A 19,373-nucleotide genomic window follows, 5' to 3' on the forward strand; every position below is an offset into this window, starting at 1 on the left:
GATTTTTGGATTCAGCTCATCGAAATACTACTAAGTCAGCTGAAAAAACTTAGACAATTTTTTTTGTGTTGACCAGTGTTATCAGAGACCGTTGTTATAAAGTTATCAAATGCTTGCCCGGAAGTCCAAAAATACCAGCACCGTGGTTCTTCCACAGTCCACATAAAGTGGATGTCATTTAACAGTTTCACATTGACAATGGCTTCCTGTCTCCGTACTGTGATAACAGAAACCGGACTGAAAGATGGCAGAGTGATTGGTCATTGCTAACAAGGTATTTTTCATTCACTTTTTTCATCTGAATGTAAGGTTGAAGATGGATCTGTAATTCTCCAACTGCTACTTTTCCAGATTTTTTTTTTATAGTAGTGGTTTCATAATTGATGTTAAAGCCTAGGAGACAACACCTGATAAGAGGAATAGGTTTAATATTTGAATCGGATCAGATGCAACAACATCTCTGTGAAAAGAAGTTGGAAAGTTCATTGCAGGCCCTGGTAGAGTGTAATTCAGACGCTCCAGTCACAGGATGGTTTGTCAATCTTTGTTCATTCAGGTAAAAGCTAACAATTATGTTTATGCAACAGCTCACAGCCATCCTCTATAAGTCCTTTTTATTTTGACAGCATGAATCTTTTGCATGAAACAATCTGATAAGATAAAGAAAAAAAAAAGTTAATCTGCATTGGAAACAAAAGGACGCACCGACACTGAGCTAATCCTACCATCTCATCATGAAAAGGCATGAGTAGAGATTTAATGAAAATCTTTGTCCAGTTCATTATTTCACCTGGGTAGACATATTCTTTGTCTTATAAAAGGAAGAATGCAAAAATGTACATTTAAATCTAATCAGTTTCCAGTTCAAACATTCAGTCATTGTATCCTCCCTCCCATTCCACAGAATGTTAATTGTATTTCCTGCACACACTCCCTGCCTTTATCTTCTAAAATCTATGAAATGCTTGTTGTCAAAACATTGATCTGAGGTCTTTTACACATCTCAGACATCATAAACAGTACATGCTTTCACGATAACACGGCTTACACACAACATCTTCCCTTTGATTATTTTTTACATTTTTTCTCCTTTACAACCAACTTTCTTTCATGCATTTTATGTGATTGACCAACACATAGGGGCAATGAGCGTGAAGAAGAAGAAGATTGTACTTTGGCTTCAAATTTGTTTTTACAAATATCTAAAAAGTGTTGTGTGTATTTATATGCTGCTGTTCAAAAGCATGAAAATTGAAATAAAATATATACAAAATTWAAAAAAAAAGTTCAAGATGAATAAAAATCTTAGCTAGGCTCTCTGGTTTGGTGAAAACTTGTCAAGTCTTACCTGTTTCTCCATTTTCTACACCTTTTTTCCGCTTTGTTTCTGCATCTGCAGCTATTAAACAAACTGTTCTACCTAAATTTGATTCTTTATATTCTTTGTAGTTATTTATCCAAATGCTACAACCTGTTCTCCTCTTCACCTTTCTTCCACCTGGCTGAGGTAAATATACCTGTGACAGGAATGTTATAYATGTAGCATGTCTGAGCAGGTTAGCGTAGCTTGCACTGAAACACATTCTTGGATTATATTAATGCAGCATTATATCAAGATTATATCAGTGACAATCTGTAAAAATCTGGATGTTTGAAAAGGTATTTCACTCGACTCAAAATTTCATCAAAGTTTATGCAAACGGATGCAGACAAAAATTAATTTTTGTACCCAGTCAAGTTCAACTCGATTCGGAAATACTTTATTAATTCCACAGTGTAAGTAAATATTGTGACTTCAATTATAATGCCTTTTTCAAAGAGTTTTTAAAGATCCTGATGGATAAGATAAAAGGCTGATCTCCTGTAGTGATCAGTATTACAGTATATCTGAAAAGACAATTTATTATTGTATGATTGTCTGATTAAGAGGATGCTATTGTAATGTTTTTCATTTTATGAACAATCTTTGTTTGCGTCTTCATCTCCAGGGGTTCCAGAATAGTCCCCAAACAGAGCCAGTGTTCTTTGTCTTTATTGTTGATCTTCTTAGACACTGCTCTGAAGCTCCTAAAGGAAAATAATGTCAATCAGTTTGTGACATGAAGATCAATTTGACAACGATCCAAAGCACAAACCAGGCCCACCTCTGAACCAGCCTAGTGAAAGGATGGACTTTAATCAGATTGAGCTGGCCTTACACAGATCATTTGCTCCATAAAACTTTCCACATGAGCATTACAACTAACACAGAAGTAAGTACAAAACTGCATTAAACTGATTTGTTCTAAAAAATGGGCCAAAACTCCTCCACAGCAGTGTAAAAGACCCATTATGAGTCACTGCAAATGATTGACTACAGTTGTTGCTACCAAGAGTGGTGTAACGAAAAATTTGGTTTAAGGGTCAACAACTTTTTCACACGGTCAGCTTGATTTGGACAGCTTTTATTCTTAATTAATGAAACCGTCATTTAAAAACGTTGCTTTTTTTCGTATTTTCCCATGTTGTCTTTTCTGAAAGTTTGCTTGATTTGGATTACAAGACATATTTCTACTCTGGCAGATTTTTACAGAAACTTTTGGTTACGTAGACACTGGCATTACGTCCTCCCTCTGTGACCAGATCTCCTTTCCAACTGGACAGGCCTCAACAGGAAAATTCATCTCCATCACAAATGTCTAAATTGCAGGTTTCCACTCCTGACCAGAGACATTCCCTCCAAAATGTTAAAATTGATTATTTTCTGGCAAACCTGAGGAATTCCACAGTTCATTGACAGCTCTGCAAAAAACCATAACTTTTAATGTACTCTGCAAAAACTTGCTGCTCCTGAAACCAGGAGATGTGGCATATATTGGCAGGAGTTAATAACATTTTAAAGCATTACCTCATGCTTTGTTGAGGAATTTGCATGTGAGGTGAAAAATCCGTCGCCCTGAGCCATGTCATGCAGCGAAGAGGGAAAAGGTGCAACAAGGAGGGGGAAGAACCCGAAACCTACAGATCTGCTTTTATCCGTGACACGTTGTCATTTCTCTTCCCCTGCTTGTGCGTACTTACATATATTTCCATGCAAAACAATGGCCATTCTCCATAGACACACACACACACACACACACACACACACACACACACACACACACACACACACACACACACACACACACGCACTACAGCAGTTCAAACACCTGCCTGTGGAACTGCCCCTCTTCTCGCTGAGGTAATGTAGGAGGGAAACACATTCCTCAGCCTTTTTCCCTCCTCCCCTCTCAGTATATTACATCTTTACAACTAAATAAACCCAGTCTGTGAATCGTTTCTGTCAGTGTTGGATGCTTTCTTTTGATGTCCATGCTTCAGAATGTTGTGGCGGAAGAGGTCTTCAGCTTCTGTGAAAAAGTCTGGTATGTTCAAATCTAAATGTATCTTTTACTTTTAGAAAAACTAAAGCTCCCAAATGTTTTCATATTCAAGTGTAAATCTGCAGTGTTCTTGTGCACAGCAGCCAGATGCCTTGTAGTAACACTATTTCAACATCCTGACTTAAATATTTAATATGAGACGTGTCTCTTCAAACGGTTTCTTACGTCTCCTTACTTGTGCTGCAACAATATCTGAACTTTAGATGGTCTTTTCAAGATTTTGACCCTGATTTTAAGACTTCTTGTTGGGGAAAGGAAAAGAGCCCAGAGTCAGAGGCGAGGAAAGGGTGTGATGGCTGCAGCCAAGAATAGCAATCCACCAGGAAAAAACAATGTGTTTTAGAAAAATGCCTTTGTGAAAAAAGGAAGAAAAATGTCTGACAGCCTGGGTTGTGAAAACCAGTGTTTATGCCAATGGGCATTTAATCTGATAGATCACATTCAATCTGCAAAATGTATAAGATTTATTTATTTATTTTCCTCAGCTATTCAGTGCATCTGGCCATTAAACTGTTTTTGCATGCTCACAGATTTCTCCTGCTTTTGCTTTTTTGTTGCACTAAAATGTTTCAGATCGTCAAACAAATTTCAACATCACAAAGATAACTAGAGTAAAAACAAAATTCCAATGTGAAAATATATCTGCATTCCTTCTTAAATAGTTTATCAACTGTGCTTAATTTTGTTTTTGGTTCATTTTCAGCACACAAAATTACTACCAAAGCTGTAGTCCTGGAGGAAAATGGCTGCTCAAATCAATGACTGGATTAAATCTAAAATTTAGCATGACCCTATTCAGACCATTTGTCCTTGAAAACTCTCCAGAGTGATAAAATTCAATCAATTGTAATGAGAAGAGGGAGCCAAAATTCCTCTGCAATGATATAAAAGACTCATAGCTTGATAGGAGTTGCTACAGTCAAGGGAGGCACCAGCAGTTTAGGTGCAATTGCTTTTTCATATAGAGCCAAGTTGGTTTGGATAGCTTTCTCTTTCAATAAATAAAACCAACTAAAAGATATTATCTGGGAACCTAAGTTTAACCTAGTTGTTAAAGCTTAAAGTGCCTCCATACTGACGGTCATTTTGAAATGCAGTTACAAGGCTGGGGAAAAATGTGTTATTCACGAACGCTGCTTGATTTTACTGTGTTGGAATTTGTTGCAAATAGGTCAGAGGTTATTCACAAACAAAAACCTCAGAATCCAATATGACTGCCTTGCACCCAAGAGTTGTAGCAGAAGTTTCATTATTCACTTTCTTCTCTTTGCAAATCCAGATTTTTGTGGCTGTAACACATGCCTACTGCATATTATTTATAGTTTGCACATGTGAAAACGTGTGAGTGAGTTTGTCCAAAACTATTCTTCTCTTGCAGGAAGCCCAAAGCATTTGGGGATTACAAATGCAGTCCACACCAAGCTGTTGGCATAAGTTCAGCAGCTTTGCCTGATTCCATTCATCAGACTGCTTTAAAAATGCAACGTCATGGTGACAGCAGGACTTGCAGTTGCCGAGGAGGAGATCGGCAGTGATGGTTAAAAGTCCAGTGGTTGCACCGCCTGATCAAGAGCAGTCGAACAGGCATATTTACCCGCAGGCTGTGGATGTCTTTCTAAGTGAAGTGCAAGGACAAGTTTCCCCCCCCACCCCAATTTAACACTCCAACAGCCAACTGAGAGCCATGTCTGGGCCTGCTTCTCTCTTTGATGCCACGCTGGATCCTGTGGCCAGTCACGTTAAACACTGGAAGGATCTGAAGATCGACAGCACGTCTGGCCTCAGTCAGAGTGATTACACGTCTTCCGGATCTGCTCTAGAGGACATAGAGGTGACAGACACTGACGGTGGAGATGCTGCTCGGAGTGGTCCTCTATTTTTAGAACGGAATGTGAAACAGAGAGGAGCTGCAGCACCTGAGCAGCAGGAAGAGCGCCCCGCGGTGACGCCCCATCCTGCTGAGATCCCTTCTGCCTTTTCACCGCTCCTGGACACATCCTGTGACAGCCATCTGTTTGAGTGCGTGAACTCGTCAGAGGACACCTCACCGGACGTGCTTCGAATAGTAAAACATAAGCCAAGTGCGATTGTTTTCTGCGATTATGAAGGCAGCCATGCCGCTGTTGGGAAGGAGAGTTCTGACGGCAGGGAGTCCCCCTCTTCCTCCTCCGCTTCCAAAGAAGAGAGTGAAGATGAAGATGCTGATGTTGATGAATTCCCTGAAACTTTACAGTACAAGGAGTTTCTGGTCAGTCGCCATCGTAGGAGTTTGAACAAAAACAGAAAGTTTCTGAGGAGGAGGCCAGAGGTTCTGCCTCATGGCCCTGCAGCTGACCGGCCAAAGACCTCCAACAGCAAAACGAGACCGGAGTGTGCAGGTGGCAAGGAGGAAGAGGATACACGGCAGGTAAATGAAAACAGCTGGTATTTGTTTTGACCTCAGTATTTCATTGTATACCTAAACTTGGAGCTTTTGTCAAATTACTACCACACACATTATATTGGAATTTTAGGTGATAAACCAAGAAAAATAAGTGGGTGATTTTGCCACGACAGAGTTTTTGAAAACTTTGCTCTACAAGTCTTTTGTGGTGTGTGTCCAACCAGCTTTGCTGATCTCAATACTGACATTTTGGTCGGTTCTTCCCTTCATAAAATCAGTCTTCTGTCAAATTGAATGACCACTTCTGTGCACATTAACTGTTTTAAGGCTGCATTTAACTCTTTCCATCCTTCATCGTCTCTTGTCAGCTCCCATTCGCTGTCTGAGAAAAACATCTTCTCAGCCTGATGCTGCCACCACCTTATTTAAAGAGGCAATGAGTAGTTTTACATCAAAAATTGTATTTTGCTTGGGAGCCAAACATTCACTTTTGTTGTCAGAAACAGAGGACCTTCTTCCAGCTGTTTTTTGTGTCTGTGAGTGGCTTATTGGAGGTTTTAAATTAATACCCACACTTTACAGAATTAATTTATATATATAAAATAAAGTACGTTTTATTTTCCTTCCACAGATATGCAATTTGTTGCGATAGTCTGTTTGCGATACAGAAGTTCCAATAAAATACAATTGAAAGTTCTGGCTGTAAGGCAACAAAATGCAAGTAAAAGTTCAAGCATGCTCATGTTTTTCATGTTGCTTGTTGTTGGTCATTCTTCTTTACTTTATCAATCACTGAATGATAAAGTAAATAAGGTTCAATCTAGTGAACCACCATGAACATGAACTTTGCACTATCTGAACTTCTCTCATAATACATGTTGTACCACTAGAGGGCAGCAAAGTCGAACATTTACAGATAATTTAAAATGACCTCATTCCTGTTTAGGATCAAGACTTTCTGCATAACAATGAGGGATCTTTGTAAATAATGACCTCAATTAAAATACTGTTAATATGTGATAGATTAACTAGTAAAATGTCTTGATTTAGACTGTATGCTGTAAATAATATTGAAATATAAACATTGCAACATTAACAGCCTTTAATTACATTGTTTTTGTAAATAAATTTCTGATTTCTGCTAAGATTATTTCAGACAAAAACAACAATTTTCCCTTTTTCTTTTAGTGTAGTAAATCTACAGTTAGTATTCTTCAGAGAAAAGTGAAGATGTCCAATTAGGAGTTATTCTATCTCAGAAATACTGCCTCTAATAAATTCCTTTCATATTTTCCTCTTGCACTGCCTGGCATCTGTTATAACCCTGCATGCACCGCACCAGCAGTCATTCTTTAAGCGAATGTGTCCCTAACTTTGTTCTCACACCTGTCAGATTGCTCCCACCCCAACCCTCAGACTCTGGCACGCTCCCATAACGGTCCTCTTGCACTCTGCCCCCTCCTCTCTTCCTGAAATGAAAGGATTATCTCTGCCTGCACCTCCGTTGTGATGATGTTTCCACAGTTTGGCTGAGCAATCCCTTGCTGGAGGACTTGCAGAAAATCCTGTTTATACACCTGCTTAAAAGTTTAAAGGTTTGCAGTTGTTGTTCCAGTTACTAAGGCATTTAGACTCTTCTGGTTTTCTTACATCTCTGAGAAATAATAAATAAATCTAAATTTCTTTTTCCAAGGTCTGACACTAAAAAGCATTTACTCCCATCACAAATGGTCCAAGACTAAGATCTTTTATGGAAAACCTTCTGGGTGGGTCTGCTGTGAGACCTGGAGTTTAACCGGTAAATTACGAAAAAGTTAATTCAGTAACTGGTAACTAAGCAAATATTCATTAGAAAGATCTTTTTTTATATAGATGTCTAACTTTTACAACCACTTACTTGTCTTTTTAACTTGTTTTTTACTAGTCAAATCATTTGCAAAAACAAATTGTCAGCTTGCTTTTAGTCATAGACTTAATTTTTTATTGACAGAAACCATATCTACAGAGTATAGGAAGTAAAAAAATAATGCATTCTGGTGTAAAATTCCAAAGAACATTCAATTTTTAGGCTAATCAGAAATAATTTAATGCAGCAAAAAGGCTGAAATGTTTAATATTTGACTGTAAGACTTATCCCTAATCTAATAAACAGGGAAACGTAAAAGGTTCACCGGATACTAAATTAACCTTCACCTTCATCAGCAAATGAAGAGAAGTTCATCCCTCTGCTTAGCTTTTTCAATTGGAAATTCACTTGAAAACAGCCAACACTACACATAGTAGTAGTTATTTATAACAGCGTTTGTTTCCTTTGTATGAGTCCAATAATGAATTGCTGCTTTAAGCATCGATGAGTAAAAGGCCCTTTCCCCCTGTGGACGCTCTGGACAGAATCTTATTAACATTTCATGAACTTAGAGAGCAACACTGCTGCGTCTGTGTGTGTCTATGTGTGCTGCAGTGCATTAGCACATTTATGTGTCAGTGACTTTCAGCATGTGTACATGCTGGCAGTCATTCTTGTAACTGAAAAGCCTCCAGTGGCTCTGTTCCCCCACCTCGCCCTGGATCTGTCCCCCCACAGTGAGGGTAAAAATAGCACCCTGCTGTGCACAGACAGCCCTCTGTGCTCCTGTGCTGCGTAGGAATCTGGGGGAAGTGGGGGCCGCAACACACAGGAAATGGTTTTACTGCCAAAGCAGTTACTGCAGATATTTTTTAAGCTGGTCGACATGATAGTTTTGGGACTGGAGAAAAGGGTGTGTTTGTGAGCGCGAGTGGGTAGATGAGTGGGTGGGTTGTGTTGTGAGGGCATGCCTGTGAGTATGCATGTAGCTGTGTGAGTGAGGGGGCTGTTTTTGGACTGCAGTTCCTTCAAAGGGTCTTTATATGCTGCTATCAGCCTATGGGACTCTGGGATTGGCAACGGAGCTCAGAAACAAAGCAGTTTGTTCATTTCCTGGAAGGCCAGCGAACAAGCATCTCAGTCAGACTCAATTACCACCAGTTACTGACAAAGTACAGAAATGATTTAGACCTTTGCATAACTTTAGCACGGGCACATCCGGCATCTCACATTGTCTATATTAATGCTTACAACCTGTAGGCCTAAGCTTTGGTTTTATTCTTATTCTGCACATTCTGTTATCCTCACAGAATCTCTATTGATTTGTATCACAAGTCAGACTGAAGAACGGATCATTGAGGCAATGAAAGTTGGAATGGCTGAATGAGGAAGAGATGTGTTGCATTTAAGGTTCATCTAAAGAGGTGCACAGGAATTGTCTGTTGCCTTGAGCTGTTCTTACTTTCATTTCCACTTATTTTGGTTTTTGTCTTGTGTTCTCAGCAGTGTGACTCCATGGTCCTGCTGATGAAGAAATTGGATCACCTCAGCGAGGGAATGCAAAACATCCAAAACTCTAATTCCTGCCACACAAATGACGTTGGAGTCAAGGAGGAGCAGCAGGGCACCAAGGTAGGCCTGATTTAGATTTGCAGCACATGTGATTGATGAATAGCTTTATGAATATAGATGGTGTCGTCTCAGGCTCATCTGAGCGAAAACAACAAGGTTATGAATAGAACTGTAATACATTTTGAAAGCTCTCTGTGCTAACTTTAAACAACACAAACACTATTCTTTTTTTTTCATTTTAGTCCTATGCTTTATTCGATTTATTAGACTCTTGGTTTTAGCTACCAAGCTATTTATTTAGATAACTAGAATTTTGCTCGTACTGCATATTCATATCTTCCAGGGTGGAGAGATAAAACAACATGAAACCTCAGTGAGTTTGAAAGACAGAAGTTTGGTGCACAAATTTGAATGAATTAAGGATTTTGCCTAATCAATACAGGTTGAAAATAAATATACCCTAAATACACAGTGTGTCTAAATACACATTAATTTGTGTTTAGGTAAATCTCCCTTAGTGATTTGCAGAGACACCAGAATCACTTCTTTTGCCGTCAGCATGCTCCTGGCAGTCTGGCAGTCCAGTCTTATTTGCAGAACCAGTACAGTGTTCTGACATGGACCTGCCATTTAGGCACAATCTGCAAATGTTCAGAGTTTTTAAGGTCAGGGCTTTGGGGAGGCTTTTCCAGCAGCTTAAAGTAAGTCTGCTTTATCCCTTTCTGAAACACTCTGGATGTCTGGATGCATGTTTGTGATCATTTTCCTGCTGGAACACCCCACTGGGCCCACATTCCAGTCATCTGGCTGCATGTTCAAAATTGTTCCTGATCATCCTAATAAATTTATGTTCATAAAGGGTGACAGTTTGGGTCTTTCTCCAAGTCTTACCAAAGAGGGCAAACAAATTAATGACTGGCATTTATTACTGATTCTTGTGATCTGCAATTGTTTAATAATGGATCTAACTGACTTTTCCAACTCGTGTAAATCTAGATTTTTCTGTCCTGCAGTATTTCTCAAGTCATTAAGAGATGTTTAGGTCAGAGGAGAAATTACCAAATGAAGACAATAACAGTCTTTAAGAAGGATTTCTGATGCCTGAGGTTTATTCAATTTAAACCAATCTGATAACCTTCAGCATGAACATAAAGAAAGCTTTTATTTATCATTATTAATTTTCTAATTATAGAAACACTGCAAAACAAAACAAACAAAAAAAAACAACAACCATATGCATCGAATAGTTCAATATTTTATAATTATTTAATCACCCTGGAAAGGAGAACATCCAAAATGGACATGGCATCCATGCTCATGATGACTGCGCGTTAATTTTTCACTAGAAAAGTAAATTATAATCCGGTTGGATTTCCATGCCGTTCATGTGGTAAAATAACTGCTTCCACAGAAACAACAGATGTCAAATCATTCCTCGCTGGAGCTTTAAAGGCGTAACAAACATATTTTGTGGACCAAAAGATCACAGTGACCCTTCTGCTGTTCTTTTCCTACATGACATTCCAGATGCTTCAGTATCCTTACTGAGTGTAAATGAGTTAACCTCAAATAGCTCTCAAACCATGTAGAAGTTAAGGAATGCTCATAAAACTGTTGAAATTGCACCACAACAATCCCATTTAAGCTGTTTTGCTTGTTAGAGAAACAGCGGTGCAGTGAATTATGTTGACACATTTAGCAGTTTGCCTCATTGTCTGCTAATTCAGTGCAGAAGTGCAACGTTAATTAAAGAGCATCGTGACATGTATGACGGGACATGTAGAAATGGGATTATAGCTTGTTGCAGAACATATTTAGAAAATATATATAAAGTATTTTTTCTATATATTATTAATAAATTGGCTGCACAGTGGCACAGTTGGTAGAGCTGTTGCCTTGCAGCAAGAAGGTTCTGGGTTTGATTCCCGGCCAGGGGGTCTTTCTGCATGGAGTTTGCATGTTCACCCTGTGCATGTGTGGGTTTTCTCCAGGTACTCCGGTTTCCTCCCACAGTCCAAAAACATGACTGTCAGGTTAATTGGCCTCTCCAAATTGCCCCTAGGTGTGAGTGTGTGTGTGCAYGGTTGTTTRTCCYGTGTGTCTCTGTGTTGCCCTGCAACAGACTGGCGACCTGGCCAGGGTGACCCCACCTCTCGCCTGGAAGGAGGACAACCACCCGACCCCACTAAGGGACAAGGGTGTAAAGAAAATGGATGGATGGGTTATTAATAAATTTCAAGATGTTGCATAACAGACTTTTAAAAGCTGCCAAAGTTTCCTTCAGGCATCAGTCTGTTTATTTATTTTTTGCTGTACAAGCAGAGACCTGCATGATCTTTGCAAACTGTTCACCAGAATAACTCAAAACTATTTACATGCAACCTCATTGTCTGGGGAACAAACAAGTAATCAGTCTAATGTCAAAACCATCAAAGTTACCTATGGGTTGTGGAACTCACCTCAGTACATGTAAATTTACCAAAGGTGGAGTTTGCACATAAACAATTATTAAATTACAGTATTATGTAATTTAATAATTAAAATGTGGAGAGTATCGACAAGCTGCAAACCTACCAAGACACGACGAGCATTAATCAGGGAAGCAGCCAAATATCCATTGGCAACTCTGTGGAAGCTGCAGTGATTCACAACTCAGGTGGAAGAATCTGCTGGTAGAATAACTATTAGTTATTCACACTAAATGTTTTGATCTATTTGGAAGTGGCAAAAAGATATATATCGTCAAAAGAAAGCCATAAGAAATCTCTTATGCCCCAGTGGTACCAACTGAAGCCAGAGCTTGACACACAGAAGTGAATCTGGTTTGTGAAAAACTTGACCTCTTCAGTGTTTATGGTAAACATCTTAGCTGTCAGAAGGGGCAAAAACTGACAATGTCAGTAGAAGAGGTAATCAATGTCAGGTGACAGGAATGTAATGCTTTGACCGTTTTGAAAACAATGTTGTCAGTTTCAGTGCATCCAGAAGAAAATGGATCACATTAAAATTCTTTTTAGAAAACAAGCCGCAGAAAAGAACCTGGCCTGAGGTCGTACTGGACCTTCTGAGACGGTGATCCCTGACATTCACTGGGGGGGTCAAGTGGTAAAAAAAAATGTTTAACAGAAGACAATATAAACATTTTAAAGAGTCCCAGCCAGAGTCCAGACATGAACCATGTCTAAAATCCACTGCTGAGACTAAACGAGTCAAGACAAATTAGATTTTCCAACCTTAATGGGATTATTGCAGGACTAAATGCCCCAAAAACTTGTCAGCATTATAAGATTGACTTTTCATGGCGAAAACATTCAGCTATTGATTACAAAAAAAATGCTTTGGATAATTTAGGAAACAACTTTCGGTCATTTCATATCTAATGCACCATTTGGCTTCTGCAGGGATCATTTGTTGTAACTGAAAAGATCAATAAGTTAAATGACTATTAATGGTCTGTAGTTGACTTTTCATACACACTTTTAAAAAGCAGGCATGAATGAAAATATCAGGATCAAAATGCCATGTGAAACATCCAAAAAGAGAAACAAAAATGAGAAAAATTCATCTCTATTTTTTTTATTTTTGCCACAGTGGAGCACCATGCTCATCTCCATCTCCAACCACACAATGGGAGCATTAGCAGCAGCATTGTTCGTCACCATGATGGGAATCCTTTGTAAGATCAGGAAGGGAATTTTCTGAAACCAGAATCATTGTGTGCCAAAACGAGCAGAAAATGATCTCTTTATGAGTATTGGTGAAATAGATCCTCTTCTACTAAAATGAAAGTCATTCCTTCCTCTCCATCAGTTACTCATGCATCTTATCAGCTCGGTGTTTGACTGGAAGGGGGAAGCGGGAAGCACATCAGTGGGTATTCCCACTGAAGTGGCCTCAGTAGCTGAGTGGACGGGGTCAGGCTGGATTGGACTTTCCACTGTTGTCAATGAGCTCAGGCAGCGGAAGGAGAGCCAAGATTAGGGTGGGACTTTTTTTCAGAATGTGAGAAGGAGCGATAAATCGTCAGCAAGGTCTTAAATCTTGAATCGCTTCACATCATCACCAGCTTCACAAGTTACTGGACAGAAACCAGAGAAACAGACCTGCTGATGAGACGGGCAGCATGAAGACACGGGGAGCGGTAAGAGACAGATGTTTAGTCTGCTGCTGAATGGGATGAGCTATAGATCTTTATGTTTTTACACATGAAGGTTACCTGAATTAAAACATAATTAATATTTCTGTGTTGCTTACTGTTGGTACTCACTGAAAATGCAGGAGACTTGCTAAGTTTTGCAGAATTTACCCTTTGACTGATTAACATAATAAGCATTTAAAAGTTGATAGAAGTCATGTTGTTCTGGTGCTTCTCAAGTAAAATAAAACTTTAGTGATAATTATTGTGGGCTGCACAGTTGCATAGTTGGTAGCTGGTTCCCTCACCAGGTTCCATCATAGAGCTAATTATTATTAGCTCTATAAAATTAAAATGTCAACAGTAAAAATCAAACATGATCTTGAGCAAAAATACCCAAAACTGTATCATCTATGCTAAAAATGTGACCTAAATGTTTTAGTTTATAAACTCGAGGAACACCCACTGGCAACTTTTAAACTGTATTTACTGACAATGATCCAAGAGATATGATTTAAACCAGAGATGTGGAGACTGTATAAGACGTGCAGTTTTAGCTTTAAGGGAAGGGTGTCATAGAATAGTATATAAATGACAGTGTGCAGAGCATGCTCTATTATTAATGTGTTTTTCAAAAGTTAAGTTGCTCTTGGGTGTAACATCAAAACTTTTCAATTACAAGAAAAAAAATATATGTATATATAAAAATAAAGAAAAAATTAAAACTTTCTGATTTCCCAGCAGAAAAACTTCTATATGATTTGACAAAATTAGCAAACAATTTCACATAGACATTGAAAGATTAATGAATCTGCATAAACTGCTGAGCGTGGTAACACCACTGAACATTCTAGTTATGATTTTTAATATATGATATGAAATATCATGAGAAGTTTGTCAAAAATAGAACTCAGATCAATAAAGAGAACAACGTTGTTTGGTATCCACATATAAACCACATGCTTCTGCTTTCATCTGGGCAGCTAAAATCTTATTTAGGTGGACTGGATGCACATTTTTTTATTTCCTTTTCTTAGCTTGTCTTTCTCTCTCCTGTCCTTCAGAGTGCCCAGACTGTGTTCAGGATGACCGTCCGAACAGGCCCGGATCAAGGAGCCCACAAATCTCCAGACAAACCTGAGCCGCTGACCAGACGTCGCTCACGACCCTTGACCCGCAGCAGGCCACTGACTCGCTCCTCCCTCACGTCTCCTACGCATCTCCAAGCTCGTCATGCCCGGGTGAGACACTCCGGTTGCACCAGTGAGAAACTTTAAAAAACACAACCAGCCCATTTTTAACTGCTCTGATTTCGAGTTTCTGATGTAAGTCGGTTTCCGTCTGGAGCAGCGGCTCCCATGAGAACGCCACTGAGGCCCGTTTCGCTTTGCTCTTCCATACTGGCATAAGGTCTGTGATTCCTCTCAGACTTTTGGTTGCATTACAGACTCATGAAGCACTTTGAAGCTGACCTCGCACACAGGAGCTTCACAGACCGATATAAGCTGATCAGCCACTCAGCTGAGTCAAATCTGATTTCTGAGTAAAACCTTTCACCTGTTTTGGGTGAAAACAGTCACTAAAGTTCCAGTGTTTCATAAGGAATGGGATGAGGTGAAAATCTGTGGTTTGCTTTTGAGCACACTGTGACATATCACCCCCTGTCCTCATCTGTGAGTCACCTTGTTTTAGCTTACATCTTACACAAAGGCTTTTGCTGAAAAAAAAAACAACAATCTGTTATGTTTTGATATTTTCTCTGTCCTTTTGTTACATCATGTTCCTCCCTCTGCCTGAAACTCAGTCAAGGTTTCTTCWGCCCTGCTGTTTTATAAATAAGATGAGTGTAAAGCGGTGAGACAGATCTGCTCCGCGCAGCAGAATTTACAAGGTCACTTTCTGCCCAGTCAGCACAGTCACAGCTGTACTACAACCGTCAGACAGATAAAGGAGAATAAAAAGAAATGTCTTCTTTAAGCCATCATGTAGTTTTTTCTTGATGTTTTACAAAGAACACCACTCGTATGATTTTGAAAATGTAATAATCCCAGAACTATTTCAATTGAAAGCTTATTGTTAACACCCAAAGTGAAGAAATAAAACATTTTAAAGAGATTAAACCTCTTAATTTCAAGAGTGGTTAAGGGCTTAGTTTTCTAAATGACTGATATTTAAAGATAGAGAACCTGAAAGGAAGCCCATCACTTTACTTGTTTGCTATATGTCAAACCTTTGTTTTTGTGGTTTTGAAACTAATGAAAGGATGTAAACTGATCTGGGACATTTTCTGAGACACACACGTCAATTTATACCCACAGGGAGGAAAACCTTTAAAACCTGCTTTGACAACTGAGAATTTTAATACATTTCTATGATATAGTCATAATTTACAGCGGTTAAAATAGTTATTTTGTCAAATCAAGAGTCATTACATTTCTTAATTTATTGGAGTGGACTGGTCAACACACGCGATGGAACCTGAATAAATAATTAATCTATTTATTATTTTATTTCCTTCATTATGCCTTTTTATTTGTAGTTCTTAAAAATACTGAACTACCAAGGAAATAAAATTTAAATGCAGTGATGGAGAGCGTTTGAAATGAAAGAAGGAATGAATGTAAAGTTGAAGAATTTTTAGAACAAAAATAAAAATAGTTAATTTTCTGCAGAAAATAAATTATGCATGTGTAAACATGTGCAAAGTGCACAATGTGTGTGTGTGTGTGTTTTTTAAAGTGAAATACATCAAATGATTAGATATCTACATGTTGTTGAAAACATTTCCCAATAGCACAGGACTGCCAACAGTTGATTTCGTGCAACTTTTTCCATATCATGCCAGTTATGCCACGGTGGAATTCAACTGAAAGCTTTTCAATACTTCAGAGCATTAAAGAGGCTTTATGGGTGTTAGCCGGCGATGTTCGAATTGGTTGCCCAAAAAGAAGCATTAGTTCAAAGCTCATGTTGCAATTTTCAGTAGTTACCCAATCTGATGAGGTCAACAGCAAGGTACAATTTGATCATCATTTATTTATCTTATTACTCAATAAAAACACAATATTTATGCATAATCTTTTCTGGCTTAAATTCCCACCAGCTCGCTTGTCCTTTGTGTAGAGTGTCTCCAGATTTCACGAAACATTCTCTTTAACTTGAAACCCATCATGAGCATTCTATGTGAATGGACCCCGTTGCAGAATACTGTCGTTTGTGCTCAGCTTATGTTTTACTGAGCAGGTAGGCAGGCAGAGGGACAAGCAGGGGGCGCTCAATTTGATGCAGGGGTGGGTTTATTTTCCCCCTAACTGTGACTGATAAAGCACAGCTGTGCAAACGAACTCTCCCTCCCTCCCTCCTCCTTAAACACACAGACATACACACACCTACACATTTAAATAAATGTAACGTTTGAGTATCAGTATGACTTTTAGGCATCCTATTTCCCTAAAAGCACATTTCTGAAAGTGTGTCTCGGAACAAATAGATTTATTAGCCTCAGTCAGAAAGAAGGTGGATAATTAAGTTAAGCTTTAGTAGCGGCCATTCAACATAAGGTAGCAAGAGAGCAGGTTGCTAGAGATGACCTGCTGAAAAAAGAACCACATTCATCATATCATACAGACTTTAACCATTATATCCTCTTCTGTCCATCTTTATATTTAACCTTTAATGTAATATTCTGTTTCTGCATCTTCATCTCTCACTCTAAAGAGAGGACACGGGTAGATTCAATCACCTGCAAAAATCTTTTCCCATTTCCTCAGATCTAACATTATATTTTAGGATTTAAGCCAATCCATGAAAGGAATGTAGCCGCATTAACTAACTAAAGGAAACAACAAGTAGTCCACATATTCCTCCACTTAGAAAACGAGTTTACAAAGAAATGTAATTTTCCCAGCATCGCTGCTGTTGAGGTATGACCAGACTGATTAAAGCGGGGCACAATGTCGCGTTTACATTCCCAAAAGCTTTGGAGGAAATTCACCCTCTACTTGTATATTTTGCTGCTTCTATTTCTGTACTTATCTGTATTTCTGTCTCCTTCTCTCTTCTTTGTCATGCTAGGTTGCTGCAAAGATGACCAGCGGATCAGCAGGTAGGATGATCTTTAAAGTGAGAGTAGGAAGTCTTACTGTTTTTTCTGCCGGGGTAGGTTCGCATCCTGCATCCTTTTTCTTGGACTTTGTTTCCCCATTTAAGGATAAAACAGGACTTGTGGGAATTTCTCCTCTTGCGTTTCAAACCTCAGTCACCACAGCACTGCAATGCAAACACACACTTTGTCCTATAAACAGACACACGCATATTTTTGGAGCAATAACTACTGCTGACAGCAGAAATCACACAACATTTATAATGCCGTGTAAAATTATTCACCAACCTTGCACTTTTTCACGCTTTGTCATGTTACACTCACACGATGTGTTACATTGTTGCTAAAACTTCATGTGACACCAGGAAGTTTTTATCTGCTTCCACGATTAATTACTCTGCTCAGATTAGGTTAAAGGTCAAGTTTAGGTAGATTTACTTTTCAATTACATGATTTAGAACAGTGTTTCTCAACCTTTTTTGGGCCACCGCCCCACCAGCCTTTATCCAGGTCCCTCACCGCCCCCCACCAAAAAATTTGTAGGCTACTTTGCACTGACCATTATTTTATCATTAATATTGCTATCACTATTGTAGATGTTTTGATTTTTATGCTTGTTTCTGCATTTATCATCAAAACTAATTTCCCAGAGAACAAAAAAGCCATAGGAATAGAAATTAATTTCACTGGTGTTTACGAAAAATGTAATGAACGTTCAAATTAAAATCGGTAGACCTAGCAGCAGCCAATCAGAGTGGAAAAATATTCTTATTTTGTGCCATTTTCTAGTTGTTAAATCTTCCACAAAATGACCAGATAAAAGATGAACAACATGCCAGTTTAAACTTTGAACTATTTGCAAAACGACTGAGCTCTGCAACATTAAAACATGGATAGAACTGTAACTACATTAATCATAACTCTTCTTCTCTTCAGTGTTTCTGTGAGTTTCTGGTGGTGCAGCTCTGTGCTGCCTTCAGGAGAATGGGACATCAGAGCATCATCCATAAAACTTCACCCACATGGCATTTATTGTGCAAACCAGAGCTTTCAGTGGAAAAACTAAAGTTCCAGATCCTTTTAATGCCATACAAATATTAGACAGAAACATGGATTATATCTTTATATGGAAATGTCTGTTGATTTATACATTAATAGTTTTACTGGACAGAAGAACAAATCTGGTTCTTAATCAAATCCTAATGAGTCAAATTGAAAGTGTCATGGAGTCATCAGCCTCATGACATTAACATTGACATTAAAAATAATATTGAAGAAATAAATATATCAAATCTAATTTAAAACATAAGTGATCAGTTATTTACTGTTATGGTCTGTAAGATATATTTATTGTCAGTACTAGATATAGTTTCAACAAACCCATGGCACTTTAACAATATTATTTTACCTTTTATGTGGAAATAGTGTCTGTTTATTCTTGCCATACAGTCCTCTGTATTAATTATTGCTCGAAAGGTTTTGCCATACTAGCTTATTCCTCTGTATTTAGTTTCTTAGTTTATTCTAGCATTTTCTTCTTCATTCTTCTTCATTCATTTCCATTTAGTTTCCTTTGATTAGTATTATCCTCTCTTGGTTTATGGCTATGTCCACTTTAGTTTCTTTCCTGTTGCTACATTTATTTTATCGTTTATTGACTCAAGACCCAACACTCTGGATGAGCTTAAGGCTATCGAAGCATCCTGGGCCTCCATAACACCTCAGGAGAGCCACAGGCTGATTGCCTCCATGCCACACCGCTTTGAAGGCTGGAAAAGGATTCCTGACCAAGTACTGAGTGCATAACTAAACATAATTATTTGAAGGTTGACTTTTTTGGTATTAAAACACATTTCTTTTATTGGTCGGATGAAATATGCTAATTTTTTGAGACAGGGATTTTGGGTTTTCAT

The 19,373-nt window shown here is 38.5% G+C and overlaps 1 protein-coding gene across 5 annotated transcripts in view; it reads left to right on the plus strand.

The window, feature by feature from the left end:
• The first annotated feature begins 3,318 nt into the window (after positions 1-3,318).
• The window catches only part of LOC103475687 (stAR-related lipid transfer protein 13), a 56,684-nt gene continuing 40,629 nt past the window's right edge, over positions 3,319-19,373 (plus strand). Inside the window, exons 1-5 of one of the 5 annotated variants that reach the window (XM_017308726.1) lie at positions 3,319-3,404; positions 4,801-5,829; positions 9,155-9,283; positions 14,423-14,599; positions 17,433-17,463. In XM_017308726.1, the coding sequence (XP_017164215.1) occupies positions 5,107-5,829; positions 9,155-9,283; positions 14,423-14,599; positions 17,433-17,463 (1,060 nt within the window). In that variant the 5' untranslated portion in view covers positions 3,319-3,404; positions 4,801-5,106. Of the gene's footprint in view, positions 3,405-4,800; positions 5,830-8,991; positions 9,062-9,154; positions 9,284-13,163; positions 13,365-14,422; positions 14,600-17,432; positions 17,464-19,373 lie in introns of those variants that run through there. The other 4 variants (XM_017308727.1, XM_017308730.1, XM_017308729.1 and 1 more) reach the window with 4 other exon arrangements.

Source organism: Poecilia reticulata, linkage group LG14, assembly GCF_000633615.1.
Source record: "Poecilia reticulata strain Guanapo linkage group LG14, Guppy_female_1.0+MT, whole genome shotgun sequence".
NCBI classification, from domain to species: Eukaryota; Metazoa; Chordata; class Actinopteri; order Cyprinodontiformes; family Poeciliidae; genus Poecilia; species Poecilia reticulata.